The 27681-nt window shown below is 48.5% G+C and overlaps 1 protein-coding gene across 5 annotated transcripts in view; it reads right to left on the bottom strand.

The window, feature by feature from the left end:
* Positions 1 to 8165: 8165 nt before the first annotated feature.
* The window catches only part of Ankrd11 (ankyrin repeat domain 11), a 183329-nt gene continuing 163813 nt past the window's right edge, over positions 8166 to 27681 (bottom strand). For 4 of the 5 annotated variants that reach the window (XM_008840526.3, XM_029567115.1, XM_008840525.2 and 1 more), the window contains 7 exons: positions 27063 to 27205; positions 24753 to 24900; positions 17771 to 24306; positions 14472 to 14570; positions 14258 to 14401; positions 10956 to 11048; positions 8166 to 9178 (listed from right to left, as the gene is read on the bottom strand). In XM_008840526.3, coding sequence (XP_008838748.1) covers positions 8993 to 9178; positions 10956 to 11048; positions 14258 to 14401; positions 14472 to 14570; positions 17771 to 24306; positions 24753 to 24900; positions 27063 to 27205 — 7349 coding nt within the window. In that variant the 3' untranslated portion in view covers positions 8166 to 8992. Of the gene's footprint in view, positions 9179 to 10681; positions 10797 to 10955; positions 11049 to 14257; positions 14402 to 14471; positions 14571 to 17770; positions 24307 to 24752; positions 24901 to 27062; positions 27206 to 27681 lie in introns of all 5 variants that reach the window. The other variant, XR_003850714.1, reaches the window with a different exon arrangement.

Raw genomic sequence — 27681 nt, 5'->3', positions numbered from 1 at the left:
CATCCGAGCGTTCTCTATAGGGTGGTTTGTTTCTCTCTCTCTCTCTCTCTCTCTCTCTCTCTCTCTCTCTCTCTCTCTCTCCCTCCCTCTCCCTTTCATCAAGCTTTTTGCTACTCTAACATTTGGAACATAGTATGTTGCTAAGAGGCCCAAGGATATTTTAACTTTTAGCCAAGGATGAGACAAAAATAATATATGCATGATCTTAAATTTTAAGGTCATAGTTCAGTCAGCGATTTAAAGGAACAAAATATGTGTCTAGTCAAGGCTTATCTGAGACTGTTTGGTTTTTGCCCAAGCCTTATCTACATAGCACATGGTAATAATAGGCCATCCTTTGAGGCCTATACTAATCTGGTCAGAGGGACTTAAAGGACAGTTTTTGCTCCTTACATTCCAAGGTCAACTAAGTTCCAGGGGGCTATGGAGCATCTCTCAAAATGTCCTGTAACTGTGGTAAGTCGCCTGTCCTCCTGTTCAGGGAGGCCATGAAGACCCCACTAGATGGACTTGAACCAGTGTCCAGTCTACAAAGAGGAGGGTCAACTCAGAGGAAACATTTCCTCCATGCTTCCAAGTGAAGCCAGCCACTTATTGACTTATTTTTTTATGTGTATGACTGTTACACCTGCATACATGTAAGTGCACCCGTGCCATGCAATACCTGCAGCGGAATGAAGAGGGATCAGATTAGATCAGTTAGAGCAGTTCTTAGCTGTCATGTGAGTGCTGGGATTCAAACCGTCTCTGTGAGACAGAGGCCAGCCTGGTCTACATTGCAAGTTCCAGTCAGCTGGGGCCACAGGCCCACCCTATCTCAAAACAAATTCAAAACCAAACAAATCAGTCTTACAATTTTACACATATTTTATTGGATTTATGTTTATTTCATTTTTAAAGCTGTTAATGGGAATGTTATTTTAAATTTCAGATTGTACTTAACCCTTGCAGTATTTTTGCTTACTAAGTGCAACCTGCAACCTTGCTGTGCTTATTGGTTCCACTGGAGTTTTGTCCATTCTTGAAAGATTAAAGAAAATAAAACCATGTCAACTGAGAACAAGGCAAATGTACTTTTTACACACACACACACACACACACACACACACACACTTCCTAATCTTGTCTTACTGTATCAGTCAATGGTTCCAGAAACCTTGAAAATGCAGGGTGAGTGGTCTTTTCAAAGAGCCAGGTTTGGGTCTGTTGAGTTTCTCTACTGATGTCCTGTGTCCAGTTTAACTGTTTTTTTCTTCCAACTTTTAGCACTAAGTCTCTTCTACTTACTTTGGATCAACTCACTCTTTTCTGGTTTCCTGTTTGGAAGATCAGGTGATTGGTTTTAAAGTTTTCATCTTTTCTGTGTATTCAATGCTTAAATGTCCCTCTCAGATGACTTTTGCTGCACTCCACAAGATTGGCTATTTAGGAAAATTATTTTTATTAATGTGGGTGCTGGTGTCTTTGGAGGTCAGAAGAGATTCCTTGGAGCTGGAGTTACAAAAGGTTGTGAGCCACCAGGCATGGGTGCTTGGACCTGAACTCAGGTCCTCTGCAAAAGCATCAAGCACTTGTAATCACTGAGCCATTCTCTAGTTCCTGATAAAATGGTTTCCTTCCTTCCTTCCTTCCTTCCTTCCTTCCTTCCTTCCTTCCTTCCTTCCTTCCTTCCTCCCTCCCTCCCTCCCTCCCTCCCTCTCCCTGTCTTTCTTTCATCTTTTTGAGACAGGGTCTCCCTGTAGTTCTAGCTGCTGAACTATGTAGACCAGGCTGGTCTTGAACTCACAGAAATGTACCTGCCTCTGGGATTAAAGGCGTGTGCCACCATGCCTGGAAAAATTGTTTATTTTCAATCAATTAAAAACATTTAAAGGGGGAGGGGGACTGGAGAGATGGCTCAGCAGGCAAGAGCACAGGTTGCTCTTGCAGGGGTCCTGGGCTCAGTTCCTAGCACCCACATGGCAGCTAACAACTGTCGGTAACTCCAGTTCCAGGGGATTTGATGCCCTCTTCTTGCCACCACAGGCACTGCACATGGTGCGTTTACATGCAGCCAAAACAATCATACACATAAAACACAAAACAAAATGAAACATTTAGAGCTGGGGACATGGCTCAGCAGGTAAAGGTATGTGCAGTATACGAAGGCTAATGACTAGGACCCACATGGTTGAAAAACAAAGCTGATTCCTAAAAGTTGTCTGATCTCCACACGTATTACTGATTGTGTCTTTAATCCCATTGTGGTTAAAAGAACAGACATGGATGATTTCATTTAAATAGTTAAGGTCAGAATGTGGTCTAACTTTGACTGTTCTGTGGTGAGCCTGGGAAGTGCTCTACTGCGAAGTCAGTTATATTGTTATTTGCTGGTGCTAAGATGCCACTAGGGGCTTCCAGCCCGTAGGATCATTTCTGTGTCATTCACATTCTCAATCTCTCCCTCTACTTTCTCCTCAAATTTAAGTCACCATTCCTGGCTCTGTTTGTTCAGACAGGGTCCTTCCTCCCCAGACTGGCCTTGACTCGAAACAATTTTCCTGCCTCAGCTTCCTGAGTATTGGGATTACAGAATGCAGCCCCTAGCCTGGCCTGCTTGTAGTTTCATGTTTACGCTTGGTATCTTTTGAGCTTTGGTTGGTGTCTCACATTCGACTGCAGAGGAAAGGCGGTAACTTTTGAGCAGGGAGGCCTGACTGGTGGCTGTGACCCCACGCTCTTCCAAGTCAGTCCCGAGTAACCAGGCATCTGATACCAAGAACTCCATGGGATACTCCATTTCTTCAGTGAGACGCCTCAAAGCCTGCCCGGCAATGAGCAGCATCCTTGTGCTCGCTTTCCAGGAGGGCGGAATGGGAAAAAAGAAGGCAAGAGGACATGAAGCTATGATGGTGAGACAAATTTTTTTAAAGTTTGGAAGAGTGGGAGTTTAGACAGGATCCTGCTTTGTAGCTTTGGCTGGCCTCAAAGTTCATAGTGATCCTACTGTCTGTCTCCTGAGTGCTGGGATTACGGTATGTAATATTGGCTGTTCTTCCTTTATATAGATCTGAATGTCTTTATTTAAAAAAAAAATACAGGATTTACATACATATATATGCCTTACCACAGTCCCACAGCAATGGGGCAAGCGACCATGAACCAAAAACTTTGAAACCAGGAGCCAGCATCATCCTTCATTTTAAATGCTCTCTCACATATTAGTCAAAATAGCAAAAAACAAAAAACAAACAACCCCCCTCCCAGGACCTTTGCTAATGTTCCTGATTTCTCATATAAACTTACCTGAAGGGCTCTCTCAGCTCACTTTTAAAAATCACTTTTAAGCTGGGCATGGTGGCGCACACCTTTAATCCCACCACTCGGGGAGGCAGAGGCAGGCGGATCTCTGGGAGTTCAAGGCCAGGCTGGTCTACAAAGTGAGTTCCAGGACAGCTGGGGCTACAGGGAGACCCTGTCTCAAAAAGACAAAAAAAAAAAAAAAAAAAAATCACTTTAAAAAAGAAAGATCTGCTAGCAGTCAAGGCTGTTTTTCTTTACTTAGAAATGTGTTACCGTCTCCATTTTGGGGGGATAGATTCCCTGTCATGGGAGTCTTCATACTTCAGGAGATCAGCCAAGTACCTTTGGACTTCATGGCTGCTCTGGAGGGTCCCTCCTCCGGCTACTTTAGTCTCTCTTGCCGCACCCTGGACTGCCTTCTGAAGCCCGTTGAGCTTAGTGTTTCCAACACATTCGGGCAGCTTCTCACCACTCTTCACTACCGTCTCTCCTACAACTCTCGGGCATCACGTGCTGGCTAGTGCTGGGCAGACCCGAGGCTTTATTTTACTTCAGTCTTTTCTTCCCCCTGGTTTTGTTTCTCAAATTTGATTATCTCAGTGATCTACCTTCCAGTGTGGCTTCCACCAACCCAAATTTAACTACTTCACTACACAAGGACATTGAACTGGATGGTAACTCCCTGGAACTGAAATTAGACAGTTGTCGTTGCCATGTGAGTTCTGGGACCCAAACTCCCTCTTCAAACAGCCAGTGCTCTTAACCACTGAACCATCCCTCTAGTCCCAGAAGTTAAAGAAATCAAATGGACGTTCTGATCATTCAGTAGTCAAGAATATTGGTTGTTCTTGCAGAAGACCTAGGTTCGAATCCCAGCACCTGCATGGCAGCTAACAACTGTCCATAATTCCAGATCCAGGGGATCCAATGACCTCTTCTGTCCTCCACAGGCATTGCACAACACGGGTGCACTTAGCTACATGCAGGCAATACACTCATACACATAAAATAAAAATAATAAAAATATTTTTAAAAATTACTTTTATTTTATGAGTATTTTGTCTGCATGTAAGTGCACCCATGCGTGCAATGCTCGTAGATGCCAGAAGATGGGGTTAGATCCCTTGGAACTGTAGTTACAGATAGTTGTTAGCCACCATTTGGGACTCAAATTTAGGTCCTCTGTTAAGAGCAGTCAGTGCTCTTAACCACTAAGCTATCTTTCCAGCCCCCCAAAAACTTTTAATGTTTTGCCTGCATCTATGTATGTATACCATGTGTGTGCCGAGTCTCCTTTGGAGCCAAGGCGGTACTGGATCCCCTGGAAATGGAGTTATAGACAAGTTGTAAGCTGCCATGTGGGTGGTGGGAACAAAACCTGGGTCCTCTGTAAGAGTAGAAAGTGCTGTTAACTACTGAGCTATTTCTCTAGCCCCCCCCCCTTTTTTTGAGACAGGGTCTCCCTCTGTTCCCAGTTGGGCTAGAACTTGTTATGTAGACCAGGCTGACTTTAATCTCAGACACTTGCCTGTCTCTGTCTCCACCATGCCTGGCTACTTTGGTCTTCGAACACACATTTATAAAAATTGGTTTCTAGTCTTTGTCCAGTAAGTTCAGTTTCTCACCCCCAGGGTGCTCTGTTCCCCTGTAGTGTACAAGTAGCTTGATACTCAACTAATGCCTGGTTTTCCTTGGTGCCTTAGCCAGAAATTTCTGTTCTTTTTCCCTCAGTGGCTCTGGCAAATTTTGATGCTGCTTTGACCTTCACTTGGTGTTTGCCTAAGACCGCTGAAAGAATATTCTCAAATGCTTCCCGGGTAGGCATACAGACCTGTACAGCTTTCTCTCCCCCAGGAAACGTTATGTTAAAGCCTTTGGGATGCTCCACACACATCTTGTCCCCAGACCTTCTTTCTTGATGTATTTATTGCCTCAATTGGCCCTGGTTTTTCTGACCAATGCTGTGGAACCAGTGCTATAGGAAGAGGGCATTCCTAACGACTGAACTCCAGGTCAAGTAATAAGCCCAACAGTAGTGGCTTTTCCAGGGAGCTGCCAGGTAGACCAGATGGTGATGGGCTCCATGCAGACAGCCCCTCTGTCTGCAGGCTGCTTCTCAAGGTACCAGAGTCAATGGGGCAGGATGGAAGGGACCACAGACCTATGTTCATCTACTCAGTTGCTGCCTTGAATGAGCATACCATGGACTTCACAAGTCTTGAGTAGTAATTTGTAGAGTTCTAGGATGGTCGATCTTCCCAGTTTTTCTGTTGCCTGTTATGAGGGAGCCGTTTTGGGAGGTACTCTGCTGTTCTCAAATCTTCCCTCATTTTCTATCGAGTTAATTTCCCTAACTTTATTTTCTCAGAGGTTTAGATCTGTAAATAAATCACTGCTTTGAATTTGAGACCCCCCACCACCCAGTCTGTGTATGTCTGTCTGTTTTGAGGGCTTTGGAAAGTAAATGGCACCAACAGGCATTTTGGTACCCTGCACTGTTTTACAATGTCTATATCATCCTGGCTTCCTGAGAAAAGAGAAACATATCGCATTAAAAAAAAAAAAAAGTTAAAAATTTGTGAACAAATTGTCCTAGCATAGCTACCTACCTCCAGAGTCGACTCCAGCTCAAGGGACTCCAGCTCAAGGGATACAACAAGTCCTGCCTTCCAAGTTCAGAGCTCCTGTGGTCTCCTTTCCCAGTTTTCAATTTCATACAAATGTAATCATAGAATACAAATTGCTATGGATGCAGGTGTATTTTGTAATCTTCACTGCTCTGTATCTAAAGATGTCAACTGGAGGCAGTTGAGACATTGCTGGTTGTCCCACTGGGTGGGAAAGGCAAGTGGAACTTCCCAGGCAGGGGCCAGGTATGCTGTCAGTCCAGTGTTCAGGTTTGCCCCCATCAGACTTGTCCACTCAGAACTTCAGCAGCACTGTGGTTGATTGAGAAATCCCGCTATGTGACAGCACCGTGCTGTGGTGGTTGGAGTACTGTGCCATGCCCTTCACAGCTACTTCTGGTTTGAGGTCTTTACTCTCCAATCCACTCTATTTGCCTTCCCTATTCCCAGTATAAGGCAGAGACCAACTCTAGGGAAGGTGGAAAGCAGCTATAGGGATTTTTTCCACCTACCTAGGGAACAGCTATATCAAGTTCCAGGTACCAACTGGACAGGGAACCCCTGGTTGGAGCCCTGCCCTTAGGTCAGCCAAGGAACCAGCTGCAGCCAGTATGGTCACCAGCCAGTTCTCCCTTAAGAACCATTTGTGCAAGAGGGAAGCTGTTCTTGGGCTTTCCATGAAAACTGGCACTATTTCCAGGTTGCAAGAGAGCCACCAATTCTTCTGTGGTTGAGATATACTCCACCTCCCCTTCTCCCATTCCTCTCTATCCAGGCCTAGATTTCCCTGAGCCAGGCCCCAGGCATATGAGGGGGATCATGTCAAAAATGCTATCCCCATGGCGAATGGGGTGGGGTGGGTCTGAACATGTATCTGCAGGAATGTCTGTGCTTCAAAGCTGGGCTTAATGTGTACAATGTTCTTAGCTCTCTGGAGGGTAGGTGTCTGGAAAGCTTGAAGCTAGCCCCTTACTTGAAGCTCAGTTGAGCAGAGCCTCTGGGGTGGCTGAAGACTGACATGGGCAGTCTTGGGCTTCAGGGACATCAGGCATACAGTGTTACTTTCAGACCAACAAGCTCACATGGATGCAGGCCTGGTTTCTCAGCCTGATAGGGTGTTTGCTAACTATGTCGATGGTAGGCCCTGGCAGGTGTACAGCAGAACTATGCAGAGTTGCAAGGGATCCTAATACATGGGGCTAAGGGGTCTGTGACTTTTGCCGGGTGTGGTGGTACACGCCTTTAATCCCAGCACTCAGGAGGCAGAGGTAGGCAGATCTCTGAGTTCAAGGCCAGAGTGATCTACATAGTGAGTTCCAAGGACAGCTGGGGCTACAGGGAGACCCTGTCTCAAAACGACCAAAAATAAAAAGGGGGTTGTGACTTTTGCCACTGTGGGCTGAAACTGACGAACTGTTAAACAAACAAAAGGGTGCAAGTAGAAAAAAGTGAAATGGCGCATCAAAGTAGTGTTTTGTGATAAAAGCTCTGTGATTTAGGGAAATAAACCTACGTATAAAGGCCAAAGACAGACAGGGGAACTTTTGCTTGCAAAGGCCAGGTCCCCCAGCTGCAGAGCAGCTGGGAAACCCGTCAAGGGTAAGATTCTTGGCTCCCTCTCCAGACCACTGGCCTTCATCAGAAGCAAACATGGTAGATCTGGGTGAAAGCCCAGGTTTTACAAGCCAGTCTGACAAGGTCTGGTGGAGCCCGGAGGGCAGCTGAGGGGCAAGCAGCTCTGGGTGCCTACACATTTTCACACACTAAAGCTGGGTGGCTGGGCTAGAGAGATGGGTCAGAGGTTAAGAACACTGGTTGTTCTTGCAGAAGACTTGGGTTCAAATCCCAGCACCCACATGGCAGCTAACAACTGTCCATAACTCCAGTCCCAGGGGATGCAACAGCCTCTTCTGACCTCCGACGGCATTGCACGACAGGGGTGCACTTATCTACATGCAGGCAATACGCTCATACACATAAAAATAATTGAAAAAGAAGCAAAAAAAAGAGGCGGGTGGAAAGGCTGGCTTCTGCTTGAGCCCCGGAGATTCAAAGTTTTCTAGAGGGTGTACAAGATGAATTATGTAGTCACAGCACAGAGTCCTGCTTACATGCTGTCTCCAGGAAGCCCAAGTACGGTATTAACTTACACCTTGATACACTTGACTTTTTAGGTAGAGTAACTTGTCAGTTATATACTGGGCCCTCCTGGGAGGGATCTTGCCACCTGAAGGGACGGTGTATGTACAAAGAACATTTTAATTAATTTATTTATTTCTTTACACATAACTGAAAGTGATGTTACAGTACATAAGTTATTTACAACTGTGCAGTAATGTGTTGCAAAATAAATTATCTAGAAGGCAGCAAAAGTACATTGTGAATGTATATAAAACTGTACAGGTTTGCGGATACACTCTATAGGATTATTGGCTCTGTAGTGTTTCAAGTTAACGTTCTCAGAAAGAGAAACAAAATGCCCAAGATTAAAGGAAAAATATACAAACCACGTGGATTTGACTCCATTAAAAACACTATTGGAGAGTCCTGGCTGCGTCCCTCTGTGTCCAGGCAGGTGGCAGCCAGACCCTTGCTGGCACCAGCATCCCAGTGTCCAAGCCTGTCCCGAGGACCATGGCGGGACAGCACTTTCTTGCCCTCTGACTTGGAGGTCACTGCTTATGCGAGGTGGACGCCTTAGTTTATTTTCCTTTAGTTGATCAAAACGGAACGAGGAATTTAAAAACACTCTGTTCTGCGACTCCTAAAGTGCCCTGTCGCTGGCTGGAAGAAAATCCAGAGGGCACTGCTGAGACCGAGCCTCCATGTCTGTTGCCGCGGTCTCCTCATCCCAAGTCTGGCAGGGCTCTGCAGTGTGTGGGCCTCGTGCTTCCTGCAGCAGCTGGTAAAAACAGATGCATTCCGTCTCACTGGCAACTAGGAGGAGACACGTGGCCAGGCTCAGTCTCTGGGCTCCTCCTACCCGATGGACGCGGTGCTCCCTCCTCCGCCGCCGGGACTCATCGGCAGCACTGGGCGACTTATGTGGCCCTTGTTTGTGTCCTGTGGCCTTCCCACGAGTGTCACGCTGGCAATAGTACGAAGTCATCATTGACATCCACCATGGGCACGTAGAAGGATGGCACCTCGTTGACACACAAGGACTTGTGCCCAGCAGGGTCCAGCTCCTGGGCCTTCAGCTGCCACTCCATCCTTTGCACAGCATTGAGGGCTGCGGCCTCATGCTGCTGCCGCATCAGCAGGCATGTCTGTGGAACACACAGGGTGAGGGGAATGACCAGGACTCTGGGTTACATCACTGTCCCCAGGCTCCAGCACTGGACTGATGCAAACCCACTGTGGCTCGAAGCATAGAGCCTGGATGTGATGCCCTATCATCCACCCCACCCCCACCCCCAGTGAGGCCCAGATGAGCTGTGGGAGGACAGGGATAGAAAACTGTGTCAGGCAGATGGCATCCCCCCATTCTGCACATCTGACTATAATAATCTGGCCATACGGGAGGCCTGACCCTTTACTGCTTTATACTCCATCCTAGGATTTCTACCAGAAGCTGCGGGCACAGCCTTCAACTCAACTCCAACAGATGCATCATCTTACCAGCTTTGCTTTTACTGTTTTCCCTTTTTAATTATTTTGTAATGTAGTTTGTGTTCACAGTAGAAATTCCATTTAAAACTGTGCATAAGGGGCTTGGATATAGTGGGACACATTTTGGGACCAAATGAGATATTTTAAACATGGCTCAGATGGTCCACCTGTGCTCAAAGTTGATGTTGAAGTTTAACCCTGTTACATGGCCAAGTCTGAGTTACTGAGGGACAGCCTCAGGGGGTCCAGTTGACTAGACTGTCCCAATCAACATTTTATCCACATTCTTGACTTTTAAGTGGCTAATGTGAAATTGCTAGGTTACGCGCAAAACTAAGGAAATTCAGTATTGTTAGGTCACTCAATGAAAATCTACCAGCCAACTGGCAGGTAGACAGCCAATTTCTGCCAACCTGACCTTTCACAATCTTCTGAATGGAACCTTATTCACCTTTTGGTTCTAAAATTAATGATTACATCTGAACATCTTTTCACTAAGACTTGGCCATTTTATCTCCTTCCTAGACTGCCTCTTCATAATTTTTAAAATATTTTTTGCCTTGTTATCAAAGAGTTCTTTTTGCATTATGGAACGAAAATGTAGCACTTTTAATGTACACGGACAAACTTTAATGTGTTGGTCAAAGGACCATTCCTTCCCTCACAGTCACCTTTGGTTGTTCTAGCCAACACTGTGCATAGCTTTGCTTTGGGACAAAGTGCCTGGTGACCCAGAGGTGACTCTAGGATGAAGTGGAAGATACAGGAGCAAAAGTTCATGGAATACGGACTCCTCCTCAGCCCTTAGCCTTCAGGTCCAAGCCCTGGAAACACTCTGTGGCTGATGTGCCACAAGGGTGTCTCATTCTCCTAAGGTCCTTCTAGCCTCCCAGCACCTGAGTGAACTGTTGTAACATGCTAACTGTTCATCACTCAGCCAATTCTGACATCTTATTATCCACAACAAATAATGGCAGGAATCAGGGGACTGTGGGCTGTTCTTTTTCTGAGTGTGAAGAGCAGCAGGTATGGGAAAACTATAAAGGGAAGGTACCAACTTCTGTTTTCTCATTTTGTAATTGACATGCTGGGTCTCATGGTATCCTATGTGTGACTCTAGAAGCTGCAGGTGAGGATTTGCTTCCTCCTTGCTGATCTACCTCTTACTCCTCCTCTCATCTACTGGGAAGGACTTCAAGCATGGAAGATGTGCTGTGACCTCTTAGAAGGGCTCAGGTTGGGTCCTGCCAGTTGGTGCTAGGATGCTTCCTACACCTGGACAGAAAGGAAGACACCGAGGAAACAACAGATCTAAGACTTTGATTCTTGAAAGCAGCAACAAGCTGGGTGCATTAAAAAAAAATCACTTTGGATAGTGCTTGGGCAGCAGTGCTGCCTCCCTGGTGGGAGGAGCCTGGCGCTGGAGGCACTCACCTTCATGCGGTCATACTTGTCATCTACATCCTGCAGCCAAGAGATGAACTGGCGGGCATTGAAGCGATCCCGCACCGACTTGTTTTCATCACCCTGTAGAAATCAAACATAGCTACTGACAGAGGAGCTTGGAGATTATGAGAGGGTTAACCCTTCGATGGCACAGTCCTTTCTCCAATAGAGAAGACCACGGTGATCTCACTCCAGCAGTACATGGTTCAACTCTGTTCAAGGGCAAATGTCCTGATTACCTCCTCTTGCCACTGAGGGTTTTCTAAAATGCCCCAGACAGAAGTAATCCTAGGCACTAGTAGCCACAGGTTCAGTCTTAGATCCACTGAGGGACTTGGGCTTATGGGTGGTTGGGAGGCCCTGGCACCGACCCAGGATCTACAGGAGAATGGGCAACCAATGTTAGATAGGGCTGCACTGGGTAGGGCTTTCTGAGTGGAGGCCAGCTCCTTGTGCAGGCACCTAGCATACCAGAACAGAGAAAGGCCTGATAGCCTGTGGTGTCTATTCCATTAGTTTAAGATGATAGGTTTACACAAAGCTGGAAAATGATATAATTTATTCCTTTTCAGAAACTAAGTAATTTTTCTTCTTTGAAAAGGACATTTGAGGGGTTAAAGAAATGGCTCACTGGCTGCTCTTGCAGAGGACTCGGGATCGGTTACCAGTGTCCACATTGTAGCTGACAACAGTCTATAACTCCAGTTCTGGGGATCCAAGACCCACTTCTACCCTGTGAGCACCACATACATATGGTGCACTTACATACAGGCAAAACACAAACTAAAAAATAAAAATTAAAAAGAAGGGGGGCAGGGGAAGAAGAGGACAGTTTGAAAGCCTGAGGTGGGAACTGAAGGTCCTCTGGGGCCTGGAATCAGTTTCCTTATTGGCTTCTACTCTGCATGGAGTAGAACTTCAAGTCAACCCCTCACTTCATCAGTATGACCTTAGATACATTGTGACAGACTAGTTGGAAAATAAGAACCAAGTTTTGGGCTGGAGAGAGCTCAGTGCTTAAAAAAACAAGTTTCATGCAGCCTCATAAAGGAGGGAGCCGGAATGGCCTTAGTAAAGCAGACTCTGCTCTGAACTGGTTGGCTGATATCCTTGGATACCACAGAGCAGGGTGATCAAAGGGGTCTGAAACAGCTGACTTAACAGCCTCCTGTGGTCAAATGCCAGCAAACAGCCAACATGCCTACAGTAAGAAGACTCAGGCAGAGACCTTCCTTTTTTTCAGTCTTCCAAAAGTTAGCCAGGAAAGTGCCTGAGAAGTACCAGGAACAACACACAGACAGACAGATGCGCACACACTTTAAGACAGGGTCTCACTGTGTAACACTGGCAGGTCTCAAAGAGATCTGCCTGCCTCTGCCTCCTAAATGCTGGCTTATATTTTTTATTTTATGTGTATGAGTGTTATGCATGTGTGTAAGGGCACCCGTGTTGTGAAGTGTCCACGGAGGACAGAAGAGGGCGTCAGATCCCCAGGAATGGGAGTCAGATGGTTGTTAGCGGCCATGTGGGTGCTGGGATTCAAACCTGGGTCTTTTTCAAGAACAGCCAGTGCATTTAACTGCTAAGCCAGCTCTCTAGCCCCTAGCTTATATTTTTGATGCAAAAGCAAAGCTTGCAAATACTCAATCCCTAAAGTTAAGTATCTAGTCCAAAACTAAATATGTTTGCAGCTGGCTGAAAATGCAGCAAAAACATGCTGTGTATGGGCATAGTGGCACACACCAGTAACCCCAGTACTTGAGAACTAGAGGAAGGAGGACCAGAAGTTCAGGGCCAGCCTGGGCTACATATTTTCTTTCTCTTAAAAAAAAAAAGAAAAAGAAAAAGAAAAAGGAACTCCAGTTATTACACATGTGTAACAACGAGTTATTTTCCCCAGAGTGGAAGATTTTTAATACATTGAAAAAGTTTTAAACTCAAACCCACTGATTATACTGTACATAGCAAGGGAGCCCCTAGCACACCTATTGTGAGAGGACATGTTAACAAGGTCTCAACAGCCAGGACAGAATAGGTTCCAGGCAGCTGCATGTTGAGCAGGGATATAGCCCAGGAATAAGTCTAACTGATGTGGGACTGTCCACAGAGAACAGTGTGTACAGAATATGGTGGGGGCGGGTACATAGCCTTAAATAAGCACAGCCTGGCAGAGTGGGCCCAGGGCAGTATCTACAGGAGACTCAGGCTCTGAGATGGGAAACAGGAAGAATGGACAGAGGAGAAAGCCAGAGAGACCTGGTACCTGCGGGATCTGAGCGACAAATGAAGAATGTCAAAAGATACCAGAGAACCAGTGAGATGGATCAGCAGGTAAAGGCGCTTGCTGCCAAGCCCCATCACCTGAGTTCAATCCCTAAGACCCAGAGTCCTGTCTTCCAAAAGTTGTTCTTTGGCCTCCAACATGTGCCTGCATAAAGCACGTGCACATACACATACACACACACGCACATACATGTACATACACACGCACACACACATGCTAAATGTAATAAAAAATAGAAAAGATCCTAGAAGTGTGCCCCAAATTAGGAGTTCGTGGCTAAGCTCGGCATCTGCCACCCTACCGCCTCCATCATGTTCTGCACTGGGCTGTGTTACGTGTTAGGTCAGGGTGAAAATGTAGTTAAAGCAGGGAGTTTTGCTCTGGCAGGTGGTGTAGACAGACTTCAGGCTAAGTGCTCTAGGCCCCGAGACTCCAACTGTCCCAGATCTAACAAACTTTCATGCGCACTGAAGCTAAGAAGCCTTGCTAGTCAGCCCCAGCCTTACAAGGGGATGTGAGCTCCTGGCCTATGGCCCCAAGTCTTTCTATGCAATCATCATTGGTCTAGGGCCACCACTATGGCAACTCTGGCCACCCCTCAGCTGCAGATGGGGCTTCAAATATAAACAGAGACTGACATCATCTCTACAGCCTGTGAGAGGGAAGAGGGTGCAACTCACCCTACCTGTGGGGACAAATACCTCAGAGGAATGTAGAAACTCTGTAAAGACTAAAACATATTGAGGTACAGCCTGCAGGTTTGAGGGCCTTGTCCGTGCACCATGCACCTACTCCTGCCTCCTGAGGCAACCTAGGGCTGGAGGAAGATTAGTAAACTTGGGGCCCTACAACATATCACAAACAGGGAAGCTCTGGTCCAGATGCAGGACAGAGGCCTTCGGTATGTGGAATGTGGCTGTTTTCTGATATCTGCTAGTGTGTAAGGTTCCTATGGGATCCTGGGGGAAACTGAAAGCTGGCACCTCCACTCAAGAATACCACTGACCTGGCTTTCCAAAGGCATGTTGTAGACCTCAGAGTCCAGCAGCATTGTACATGCACTGAAGGGTACTGCCTGATTGGCAATGGTCCTGGCTGCCCGGCAGTGGACCCGCAAGATCTCCTGCTCGCAGGACACAATCAGCTTTTCCTGAGGAAGGAGAGGACCAGGTGAGCTCAGGATTGCTGCCACCAGGCCCCTTATCCAGGGCTCCACTTACCCTCTCGATGCTGTGCTGCAGACGCAGCTTACCCCGAACAGCCTCCTGCTGCTTGAACAGCTCCTTCAGGGGCTCTGCCAGGGAGGGAGGGGGTGCAATCTGCAGATGCAAGGGGAGAGGTGTTCAGCAGGGCCACACCAAGAACACATTTAAAATTTGTATAGGATCTAGCCCAGCTCCCACCCAGAAACCTCCTAAGATGCACCAGATACTAACCTGGAAAGAAGACCGGAGACCTGCATGTGAACTCTGCTTAACAAATATAGTGACAGAAAAGGCAGGGCACAGGGCACGTGGAGACTGGCTTTTTGTGCAAGGAAGGACAGACAGGTGTGCCTATCTGTGCCAAAGCAGCACTGTGAGAAAGTGAGAGTTGCAAGAGTGAGCAGGGAACCCAGCAGAGTGCAGTCAAGGTGCATATAGATTCCTGAAGCCAAGCCTAGCTGTATGCCAAGGGGGGTGTGCAACCATACTAAGGGAGTAGGTAGAACCCACTGCCATATCTACATTCTAAGCACTGGAAGTGTTTCATGGGGTGAGCAAGTGAGTAAATACATCAAAGATCTTAACGAGGAACAGGCCTTCCATTCCTAGAGAAAAAAAGACAGGAAGGAACAGGAGAGGCCAGATTTCTACAGTGCTGAGTAAAGAAGTAGGTGAGTGAGTGTGGAGTCAGACTTCCAAAGCAGGCAGAGGCAGGCATGGTGCACGTAGGACCTGAGCAGAGACACTCTGTGCCACTGTTCACTGAAGGAGGAACACAAAGTAGTGGCAGGACTGGGCTAGGGCCCCAAAACACGATACAGTGGGCCTGAGAGGTGAAAGTTCAGAAGACAAGGGGTATGTGGCAGCACAGGACTCAGGGCTCAGGGCTCAGCAAGTCTCTGCACTACAAAGCAAACTCTAGTGAAGTTAACAACAACCTCAGGCCATGGGGCACCACTTCCCAACAGTAGAACTCCAGTCATTAGAGGTGGTAAAGGAACAAAAAAAGCCCTGGCACCAGAGAAAGCTAGACTACTGTAGCCAAGGCACAGCTGAGAGGGTTTGCGAAGTCTCAAGAGTCTTCTCCCCAAGATACAGGGCAAAGTACAATTTGGGGGGCAGGGGGAGACTCCGAATAGGGAGGCCTGGTTAGCAGCCTTGACCTCATGCACTACAGGCCAGTCCCCAGTGATCAGGTATATGACACCAAGAATTCCAAGACTCATGTTCTCACAGTGGGGATCTGAAAGGCAAATGACCAGCATGCCTTGTGAACACCCTTAAGAAGGGTGGGGTAATGACTTGTTAAACACCCTCACACATGAACAAGCCTGCCACCGGCCACGAGGGCTTCTATACACTCTGTGCTTCTGTGATGTTTGAACTTTTTGTTAAAAACCAAAAATTACTGGCTGGCAAGATAAGATGGCTCAGTGGGTAAAGGTACTTGTTACCAGGCCTGATGACTTCAATCCCTGGGACTTAAATGGTATTTTCTGACCTCCACTGTGTATGCTATGGCATGTGCACAAACATGCACCCACACACTTAACAAAATGGGGGGAAATCCTAAAATTTTAGCTGAATCTGTCTGCATACTTTACTCATCATGCCCTTCAATAGGCCTAGTCTCTTGTATGAGGTTTCCAAAAGAGCAAGGAGACTACAGATCTTCAAGCTGGACCAGGCAAGAAGGTTGGCATAGGGACGAGTATTCCTATAGCTCTACCCATCAGATCAAGTGCAGAATGTAGAGCCACTGCTGTGAGAGGAGGCTATGTGCCCCTGTGGGTTTTAGTCTAGTGAGGAAGCCCAGAGTGGGGTATACCAGGACACCTTGGAGATAGCCTCAGCCCTGCCTGTTTTGCCAAAGGGTATACGGGATGCTAAGAAAGACAAGTGGGGAGGCATGTAGAACACCCACGGGGCTATCTGCAGGGTAGGGTTATGCTCCCCCCACTTCTTTCATCTAAGTTCTAAAATTTTTTTTTTTTTTTTTTGGTCTTTTTGAGACAGGGTCTCTCAGTAGCCCTAGCTGTCCTGGAACTCACTATGTAGACCAGGCTGGCCTTGAACTCACAGAGATCTGTCTGCCTCTGCCTCCGGAGTGCTGGGATTAAAGGTGTGCACCACCACGCCTGGCTAAATCCTAAATTTTGTGCAGAAGTTACCTCACTTTGCTTCAATAATCAAAACAAAGAGAAACAACAGAAAATACAAGTGTTACTAAATAAAAGTCTTACACCAGATTCTCTTGAATGTAGTGGTGCATACTTGTGGTGCCTGAGTCTGGTTAGGATGCCTCACCAGGACCTCCTGCTGAGTTCAAGTCGACTGTACTAATTTACTCCCCAATTCCTCCACGGTGAGCCCCATCCTCATCTTCACTTGGAAGGGTTTCTAAATGGGTACACTTCCTGCCTAGGTAGAGGCCAGCATGCCCCTTTCCTTAGGATTAGAAACTCTTCCCAAGCCTTGTGCTCATCCTGATCAGCCGACTTGGGCAGCAGAATACAGTCTGCCCAGGCTGGGGAACAGCAAACGGTGACCTGGTTGGCTGCATAATCCAGCTGTGCAAAGAGAGCTGCTTTTGGGGAGGTGGTAAAGGGCCCCTTTTGACTCTAGTGATGAGGAAGACCCTAAAGGTAGAGGAGCAGCAACCTATCGGGAAGGACCTTCCTGGTAACACATGCTGCTGGTATACACATGGTGAAAGGCTTTGAGAAAGGTGGCCAGTTCTGAGGTGCTGAGGAAGCAGCTCTAAAAGGCTTGTGTGCGTGGCCAAGAATGGTATGCTACAGGAGGACCCTGAAGAACATATGGGAACGAGGCAGAGTCAGGAAAAAGGTGTGCCCATCAGGCTGAACAGTCACCACTGATGTCCTAGAACTCCAATAAGGAATGAAGGGAGGGGCTTTAGGGCTCCAGTGAGATCCAAAAAGGGGGGGGGGGCGCGATGTGGGTGGAGCTGGAGAGAAACAAGCCAACAAGCCAGCTGAGGCTTTTCATTATGACGGGGTAGGGGTGGAGGGGTGCAAAGGAGACAGTAGCAGGAAGGGGAGCAGCTCAGGAGGAAGGGACTTCAGGGAGAGTGCTGGGACCAGATCAGCAGGGCTGCACAGCTGGAGTTAAAGCTGGGTGTGTAGGGCCGCACAACTGGTGAGGCGGGGACACCAACCCTCACAAATGATGACTGTCAAGAGTGCCAGTATAGCTCCTGACCACAAAGGTGCCAACACAGCCTCCGGGGTCCATTTATTGGTACTGTTGCACTACTGTCTGTTACTCATGCACACAGACCCTGAGGCACTCACCACAGGGATGTGGAGCTTGCTGAGTGGCTTGCCATCCAAGAGGTAGGACCCCGTGTAGGTGACATACTCAGCATAGCACTGGGGTGCCTGCGGAGTGATGCAGCAGAGGATCTTGCGTTTCTCTTCAATCTTCTTTCTGATCTGAAGGTACTCAAAGTATGGGTTGGACCTGTCACTGTGGTAGGGTTCAATGGCATCCAGCTTGATAGCGTCCACAATAGCCGCCAGAGTCTGCTGGATGACCTCCCGTGTCTGCTGCGTGGATGTGTTCAGCTGCTGTTGTAGCTGCTGGCTAGTACGCTGGAAGCGGCGCTTGCGGGGGTGTTGAGCCTGGGCGTCCTCCTCCTCAGAAGCACGGCCCTTGGCTCTGGAAGCTGGGGCAGGCACTGGGTCCTTCTCTGCAGGGGGTGTGCTCTGTTTGTTCTGGCTTGCCAGCATCTGGGCCCGGTTTCTGGTCATGCGCTGAGGAACCTCTTCTACCTTGGGGGCCTTGGGAGCTTCAGCAGTGGGTTTGGGTTCTGGGTCTGCAGCTTCTGACTGGACACTGCCTGGGGGTCCTTCTGACGGGGTGGCAGCACGGGTGGTCTCTGCACTGTTGTGTGCCTGTGTCAAGTCATCTGCGGAGGGGCCATCAGGTGCATAGGAGGGAGCAGCAGAGGGGTCCTCAGCTTCAGTCTCCTCACTGCCACCTCCCAGGATATGCTGTTCAGGACTGGGTACAGGCACCAAATTGGAATCTGAGTCCTCAGGGGCCCTCTCACCTGTCAGGGTCTCTGCTTCCACTGTGGCTTCTAGAACTATATCTAGCTTTGGCTCTTCTGAGGGCTCAGGCTCGGTGGAGAGCTGGGGTAATGCTTCCTCTGGAGGCAGTGCTGGCTGTTCCTCGGCTGCTGATGCAGAGACATCCCCACTGCTGAGGGCACCAGGAGGCCCTGGAGGGCTCTCTCCTGGTGGAGCAGGACTGCCCACCACAGCTTCTGCCTCAACATCTGAAGCATCTTTGGCCTGGAGAGGGAGCTCTGGCAGTGAGAAAGGCCCCAGGTCCAGGTCATCCTCAGGACTGGTGAAGGATTCATGCCAGGGCACTGGTTCAACCTGGCCTAGGGCAGACAGGTTATGATTACTGTCTAGGAAGCTGCTTTCCAGAGGCCCCAGAGCCTCTACCTGAGCCACAGTGGTGACACAGGTGGGCTCCGGGGCTGTGTCCAGGGGTGTATCTGGAAGTGACTTGCAGTTGCTGAAGAAGGACTCCAGCCTGGTGGGAGCAGCGTAAGGAGCAGTAGCTTCTGCAGCAGAGATAGCTGCTGGGATTGCTCCTGCCCCACCATCTTTGACTTCCTCCAGGCCTGGCTCAGGGGCTGGCAAAGGGTAGGAGACTGGAGAGACAGGGTATGGGGGCTCTGGGGCACTGAAAGGCCCTGGGGCAGTGGCATGGAGGGGCTCTGCAGGGCAGAAATGTTTTGGGGATTCTGTGAACCTCTGTGGAGACTTTAGCAGAAGCTCAGGGCCCACAGGCCAACTGACAGGGTTTTCAGAGGCACTGGCAATAAGGGTAGAGGAAAGAGTCTGCTCAGTAGCAGGGTGTGTCCACTCAACAGGTTCCTCAGTGATGACTGTGCTGAAGGGGCCCTCATCCAGGGGCTCCAGGTAGTTGGGCTCTGGGGGGAGGATGGCAGCTGTGGCCTGCTGGTCCTCTGTGGCATCTAGAGGGAGGCCTAGGTCTGGGGGCAGGGCCCCTTCAACAGTTGGAGTTAGCAGCTCACCTCTAGGGGAAGGGGAAGACTTTGCTGGTAGGTTGGAAAAGATGCTGTCTGGGGGTGGTGTGGCACTGACCACAGCTGATGGTGGGCAGTGCAGAGTGTCTACTTTAGGCGAGGGGATGCCATAGTCCGGGGAGTAGTACCCAGGGGACAGGCAGGCAAACTTCTCTGCTGGAACTGGTGGCAGAGGAGCCTTGTCTTCCAGCAGGTGCTGCACTGGGGAGTCAAAACTAGAGGCTGCAGGGACACTCTGCTGCCTAAACAGCTTGTCTCCAACACTGAATTCCTCTTCAGGTGTCCTCCTGATATCCACAGAAATTGAACGATACAGGTTTGTAGAGACAGGCCTTGTGGGTGTCTGGCCTGGGTTTTCTGAAACTACACTGGAGGCCACAGAGAACCTATCAAAAAAGGGTGGGGAGCACGCGCTGGTGGATGTGGTAGAGACAGGCATTGAATGTTGGGAGTCAGTGCAGTCAAACACCAGGTCGGGGTAATCGTCAGCACTGCAGGACGGGGTCCTAGGTGTGTGCATCACCTCCTCATAGCTGGGGCATGACATCACTGAGGTGGGGGTGGGCACCCCCGTGGGCCGGGCCTGCTCAGTCCGGGGTGAGGCAGGTAGGACCTCCTTCAGGGGTGGCCCAGCTAGCCAGTCTTTGGACTCTGTCCCTGGTCCCGAGTGTGGCTTGCTTTCAGTGGTGGGCAGCATGGGCGCTGACTCCTTGAGTTTTTTGTCTTTAAAAGGAGGGTCTAGCCCCAGAGCTTTCTTGGAAGGAAGGTCCAGGCTCTTCTTGCGCCCATCATCAGCAGGCTTCTTCTCCTTGAGCTTCGGGTCTCCAGACCTATGACGCATCTTCTCCATCTGCTTCATGCGTTCCTTGTGTCGCTTGTGCCGCTCCTCAATCTCCAGGTCCTTCTGGGACAACATCCTCTCAAAGCTTGTCATCATGAGATCACCATCTCCCAGGAGCTTCTCTCGGGGCCTCGTGTCTTTCCTGGTGTCTCTGGGGGGTGGGAGCTTGTCATTCCCGTTGCTCATCCTCACTGGATCACCCTTTTCTCGCTCTGTGCTCTCCTTGAATTTTTCCTTCAGCTTGGTCTCACTGAGCTTCAGGCTTTCATCCCTGGATTTCTCCTTGAAGGAGTTGGGAGGGTTGTCCTTGTCTCTGGCTGCAGGCTTTGGGTCATCCTTGTGGTGTCTCAGGAAGCCATCCGCATGCTTGTCCCTGTGCTTCTCCTTCTCCTCTCTCCACTTCTCCCTGTGCTTCTCTCTTTTCTTCTTCTCTTTTAGAATGCTGATGGTACTGGATCCATATGGCTTTAGTTCCTTTTCTATTTTCTTGCTAGGTTCTCTTTCAGAATCATTTCTGTCCTTCTTTTCTGTAGAAAACAATTCAATGGTTTTATCTAGCTCCTCTTCAATATCGGCTTTTGTGGTGAAACTGACACCGTAAGCTTCGGGATCCAAGAAGTCCTTTTCATACTGGCTGGAGTCCTTTCTACAGCTTCCGTCCTTGTGGTCTTCACTCTTCTCTTTTCTCTCGGTCTTTTCCTTTTTGGATCTCTCACGCTCATGGCTCTTCTTAGAGGACGATGAGGGGTGCCTGTGCCTCTCTTTTTCCTTCAGTTTCTCAGAGAGGCAGGTGCTCTCCCTGGCCTTGTCCTCTGCTGGGGGCTCAGAGAAGGACACCTCCAGGAGAGCGCTCAGGCTGGGCTCCTGGCCACGGTCAGCAAAGCTGTCAGAGGAGACCTCGCTGATCTTGTCATTGGAGTCTTCACGGTAATCATGCAGAGCTTCTTCCTCCAGCTTCTCCAGCAGGCTCTTCTCCACTTCTGGGCCCCGTGAGGCCTTTCTCTCTCGGGAGTGCTCCTTCTCCGCTTTCTCCTTGTGTTTACTCTTGGCCTTGTCTTCAGCAGAGTGCTTCTTCTCCAGCTTCTCAGGGATCTTCTGTTTGCTTTTCTTTTCTTGGGCAGAGTCGACCGAAGCTCTATCTTTCCTGTCCTTATATTTCTCCAGACACTCTTTATCTTTCTTTTCTTTGTGCTTTTCAAAGATCTTTTCCTTCTTGTCCTTGCCCCCATCAGTAGCTCCTCTGTCCTTCTTCTTTTCCTTGGGCTCTTTGTCTCTTGGCTTCTCTGCATGCTGCCTGTCAGAAGAGGACTTCCTGTGCCTGTCTGAGGGATGCGGCTCTCTCCCATCTTCCTTCTCCTGGAGGCTGTCTACTCTCTGTGTATCACTGGTCTCTCCAACCTTGAAGCTGCTGGTCACGTAATTGTCTTTCTCATCTTCACTTTCATCAGTGAAAATGTCTGCAATGTACCAGCTCTTCTCCTTCCCCTTCTTGTCATCTTTTTTCTCAGAGAAGTCTTCTGAGATGATGCCAGGGAACATCTTCTCCTTCTTCTCCCTCATTTGGTCGAGGGAGGCCTTTCTGTCTTTGTTGTGCGCGTCTTTATGCTTCTCCTTGCTATCTTTCTTTTCCTTAAAACATTTTTCAAAGTCTTTGTCTTTCGGACACTTCTCCAGGATAGACTTCTCGCTTCTGTCTCTCTCACTGGACCTGTCTTTGTACTTCTCCGCCCTCCCCTTCTCCTTCCTCTCCTTTTCCAGGCCGTCCTTTTTCTCTTTCTCACGTGCTGCATGGGGCCGTTCCCAGGGCTCCAGGCTCTTGGTGAAGTCACAGTCTGGCTTGTCCTTGAAGGTGTTCTCGCAGCCACACTCCTTCAGGTCCTCCCTGTGTGTCTCCTCAGGCCGCATACGTCCATCTCTCCGCTCCCGGGAGCCCTCCAGGGTATCCCTCCTGTCCCGGCTGGCTTCAGCAGACTCTCTCCTCTTCTTGTCTTTCTCGGAGAGATAGCTGGGGATGCTTTTATGCTTTTCTGTTTGGTCTCTCCTCTTCTCGGAGTTTTTATCCAGATAGTCCCTGTCTCTCTTTCGGAAGAAAGAGTCCCTGAAGTCTCGCTTTTCCCGGGTTTTGCTGTCGCGCTTCTTCTCCTTACTGTCTTCTTTCACCGTTTCCAGGATGAGTTTGGCCACTGAGTCACTCTTGAGGTCCCTGTAGTCTGTCACTGGAGAGTCCCAGCTATCCTCCCCTTTGAAATCAAAAGAGGAATCAGACAGGTCAGAAAACCACCTGTCCTGCTGGTCATCAGAAAGGCTGAACTTGGTGTCCTCATGCTCCAGGAACTGGCTTTTGTTACAATATTCATCAAAAGTGGCATCTTCCCTGTAAATCTTTTCCTTTCTGAGTTTGTCTTTGTCCTCTTTGAAGGCTTTCTCCTTCTCCTTGGAAACCCTGTCCTCTTTCACGTCGTTCTTCTTCTCCAGCTTGGAGGGCCGGTCTTTGGACTTTTTCTTCCTCTCTTCCTTGTACAGTCTCAGTTTTTCCTCCTTGGGAGACTTTTCCTTTGTAGATTTCTCCCTTTCTGCTTTACTGGGACGGTCTTTTTCTTCCCGGAAAGCCCTGTTGATGTCTTTGTTCATGTCCTTGATTCTCTTTAGTGCCTTCTCGTCCTTAAAGATCCATTCTTTATCTTCTGACTTCATCTTGCCAAGTTTATCTTCTTTCTTAAAATGGTCTCTGTCATGTTTCAACACTTTCAACTTATTTTCAGTGGAAATGTCGTTATCTAGGAGGATGGCCTTATCTGACTTTTGCTTGGAGTCCTCATATTCATATGTAAAGCTCTTCAATTTAAGTTCCTGGCTGACTGAACACTGTCCTTTCTCCTTGTTTTTGTGTTTGTGTTTTGTCTTATGCTTTTTGACCACTTTCCCCTCTTTGTCCAGCTTGGGGACAGCTCCATCCGTGCAGGGATGGAAGGTGCCTCTCTTCTCAGACGGGACACTCTGCAGGCTACTCCTCTTGCGGTGCTCCTGCTTCCTCCTTGCAGGCTTCAGAGATTCCACACTGGAGCCTTCAGAGGAGCAGTCAGACTCACTGGTTAGTCCCGTCCTTGAGGAGTCTGACAAAGAGCTGACCTCAGACCAGGCTGGGGAAGAAATGGCTTTCCAGTTGTCAGTGCGCCAATGCTTAGTGTGCTGGTCCGTGTGGCCAGAATTATGCTTCTGGGCTGCAGCACTGCCATGAGACGAGGTGGAGGAGGCAGACAGTGAGCTGAACAGGGAAGGGTCCTTCAGCACCAGCGGGGACCCCTTGAGGCAGCTTGAGCTCCCCACAGAGTCCCCGTCATCCTCATCGCTCTCTGAGGACTCGCTCTCCGACCCGGAGGAGCAGAATTTGTCGTTCCTCTTTCCAAATCGGACTTCTTTGCCTTTTGTTTCTTTCTTTCGCTTCTTTTTCACTTTACTTTTTTCTTTCTGCTGCCTAGAACTCGAAGACTCTCTGGCCTTACTACTGGGCAGCATTGTGTGTGCAGAGAGCCTGAGCTTCTCTCCAGCCCCCATTGCGACACTCACGTCTTCTTCATCTGACGTGTCTGACAAGATGCGATGGGCTGCCTTCTTTGGTGCAAGCGTGTTATTCTTCGTGTAACTCTTAACTTCCATTTTGGGTATTGAAATGAAACTGTTTGACTTGGTTTCTTTCCTATAGTCCTTCTTCAGCAAGTGCTTGTCATCTACCGGAGGAACCCTGTCTTGCTCATCATCCTCGTCAAACTCATACTCGTCCTTGACAGGGGTCACAGTTTTCTGTGGCTCTGGATTCTTAGCCTTAAGCTTCAGGCCTTTCTCAAACTCAGAGTCCGTGTTATTGCCATCAACCGAACTGGAAGGTGCAAATGATGGGGCGTCCTCTTCCTCGGAGCTCTCTGTTGGGAACAGGAAGGGAGATGTCAGGCAGGTCAGAATCACTCTCCTAGCATCGGCCAAGGACGCTCTGCAGCTGTGGTGAGGAAAGGCCTCCCTGAATGCATGGCCACCCAGGAGGGGAGGCTGGTTGGCCCTGCTTCTGGAGAAGCACTTCACTTTAGTCACATCTGAAGCCAACCACAGGCAGAAGGCACCCACAAGGCTTTGTGAGAGACAGGGCTGGCATCTCAGCAGACAGAATGCAGGCATCTTGGCAGTGAGGCACCCAGGCAGGACTCCTGTATCTGGAAGTTCCTGAAGGCGCCAGCCACCCGAGGAGGCTTGGAGACCCTGCGTGGAAATCTGCAGGGGAATACCATGTGTAGACACTGCAGGGCAGTATGGAGCCCCCATCAGGCAGTGCAGAGCCCCGCCCGCCCACTCATAGTCTGCTGGCCTGGCTTACCAGTGGAGCTCTCCTCACTGGAAGTGTATGTGCCTTTGCCTAACAGGAGATTCACCATCGTTGGGGAATTGGCTACTTTCAACGGTGTCTCGCCTTTCCTGTTGCTTTGCTGGGGGTTTCCTCCATATCGTAACAACAACTTCACCACCTACAAAACATTAATAATGGTATTAGCAGACTGACTGAAAAACACACCTACTCTTGTCATGCCTGTAGAAAACTACAGCTCATTCTAAACCCTCGTGTGGGGTGCTGCGTGCATAGTCTCTGTGGAAAGGTCTCTAGGTGCCTAGCAAGGGTGTCCTCTTCTGTGAGAGACCGTTCAGGGCTCCCCTCCAGAAGAACTTCACTTGCTCCATGTTTTCTCCATCTGTTGTTCTTGATGTGCTGTCTCTTCCCCCGAAATCTTCTCCCAGAAGCTCCCTTCCCAACAGGAGAGCTGGTCAGCAGTACAGGTTCCAAGAGTGGGTATATGGGGATAGTATAGGGGAAGTTTTCTTTGGGGGTTGGGGTGCAGAGAATAGAGGAAACAAAGACCAAGTTTCTGTAAGCTGGTTTATTTATTTTCATTTACATGAGAAAATAAGAGAACCCCTTCCTTGCTTGATTTTACATGCGTAAGAATGATTACACGGGTGACAGAAACATTCAAGGCGACATTTCAATAGCTCTGTTGTTTATAATCAGCACAGTTTCATATGCCTGAGACCGTAACTCACTGAACTCCAGTGTAAAAACATTCAGTCTATCCTCAGCTTCAGTTCAGGCTTTGGTAATACAGATTTTTTGTCATTTACAATCTGTTTCCACTTAAAAGCTTATGCTTTGCATTGGGTCATCAGCATGAAATTTTTATGCATATGACTTTTCTACTGCTGCTATGACAAATTGCCACAACTTATCTTACAATCTGGAGAAGTCTTACTTGCTTGGCTTACATCAAGGTGCTGGCAAAGCAGGCTCCTTCTTTCCTTCGACTGTGTGAATTGCTACCACAATTTGGTTCCTATGGTGCTGGGACCAATGAGCCACTTCCCTGTTGTTAAGGGGCCAGTACCTTCCTGGGCCTGTGAGGCTCCCCTAAGGTCAACAACGCAGGGTATCTCCCTCCTCTCAGGTCTCCTAACTCTCGGCTTCTTCCATTTCCTGGTCCTAGCCAGGAAGAGAGGTTTTCAAGTTGCCTGTTATAACACCCCATTTATTCTCTCCTAAGAAGTCACTATTTTGCTCCCCTCACTGTTTCCATAGTTTGTGACATTTTCCATAACAAAAAAACTTTAACTCACAGAAGTGCAGAATTTATGCTGTGGCCCTCCCCGCAGCTCCATCACCTGCTAGCTTACAACAAACTTCACTCACACTGCTCATCCTCCAGGGTATTCTTTCACAAATCTCAGACCCTGTATACTTTTTCAGTACATTTTCCTAAAAGGGCCCTTTAAAAAATTAGCAAGCAAACAAACCATAATGCCATCATCTAAAAGTTTAATCAATCCTTAACATCACACGTCATTAGTTTTTTGGCTGTGTCAGAAATATTTTCATTCTTAGAAGCCCTGCCCACAATAATTCACTGTGTCCCACATGGCTCTTAGGATCACAGATCCTGTAGGTTCCTGATACTTTTCAAATTGGACAGGGGTAGGTTGCTGTTCAGCACTATGAACTTGGACAGATGTTCTCATTCTTGTTAAGCTCACTGTCCTGTCTGTAGCTAGGGCCTAGGGCCTCTCTCAAGGGGACTCTAGTAATGATGCCATTTTTGCAACTCATTCTCCTGCATAACCAGATGTGTCCATCACATCCTGGATGTCTCCTGCTGCAGACTTGCAGGCAACCCTTTTCCTGGGAACTGAGAGCCTGATCCATCACAGTGGTCTAACTCTGACAATCACCCCATGTACTGAATCTACCGCTCAGCATTATACCACCCAGATAGACCTTCCAGGTAGACCAGTACCACAGTGATAATGACAGGGAACCAGCAGCAACTCACATGGCTGTGCTTCCTGTCAGGTATAACTATTCACCTGCTAAATCCAACCAGACCCACACAGCCAACTCTGTATGTATACTATAGTGCTGGTTGTCATCAATACTGAGCAGCTGTCCAGGTACTGACCTAGGGCAGAGGACAGGTAGGCCTTTGGGATGGAAGGGAGGCACTTGGGGGGAACAATGATGACAACACAAAACTCACTTCTCAGTACTAGAAAGCATGAAAGCCTCGCTAAGAGAAACACAAAGTTGCAGAATGGTCCAGAAATTAACAACAGAGCAGCTGTTTGAGGGATGCAGGGAGATGCCAACCTTGTAGTGCCCATTGTTGGCAGCATCGTGCAAAGGCGTGTCATCATCCAGGCCCTTAGTGTTCACCTCTGCACCAGCGGCCAACAGCTGCTTGGCGATGTCATAGTAGCCCCGGTTACATGCCTCATGCAGTGCAGTCCAGCCTGAAAACAGAAACTTGGGATACTTGTTACATAACCCTTGAGAACCTCTAACTCCTGCTTCAGGGTTGTAGTGAATGACAAGGGATAAGGGGAGGGGTGACCTATGCTCTTCCCTGAACTGTGGCAATCTAGGCAAGCAATTATAGCCCAGAGAAGGTACAAATTTTCTTTACTGTGATGATTTATTTGCATAAAGATCACTTTATGCTAACTCACACCTTGTGCCAGTAATCCTTCATAAGTAGAAAATTTGTGTACGGGGCTATTGGCGCCTCAATGATCTACTCATCAATTAACACACTGGAAAAAAAAAATCAGGGAAACTGAGGCCAAGGGAGCTCCTGAAGACGGGAGGGCTAGCTGCTTTAGCAGCCTCAGGCCACTGGGGAGGGGGGGTGCTTTTTTGCAGGCAGCGTCCCCCAGAAGCCATAAATTTACCACCAAACGCAAGGAGAAGCAGTCCCCCCCCCCCCCCC

This window comes from Nannospalax galili, unplaced genomic scaffold, assembly GCF_000622305.1.
Source record: "Nannospalax galili isolate Female #2095 unplaced genomic scaffold, S.galili_v1.0 scaffold459, whole genome shotgun sequence".
NCBI lineage: Eukaryota > Metazoa > Chordata > Mammalia > Rodentia > Spalacidae > Nannospalax > Nannospalax galili.
Note: the sequence above shows the minus strand (reverse complement) of the source record. Positions and strands in the feature narration are given on the sequence as shown.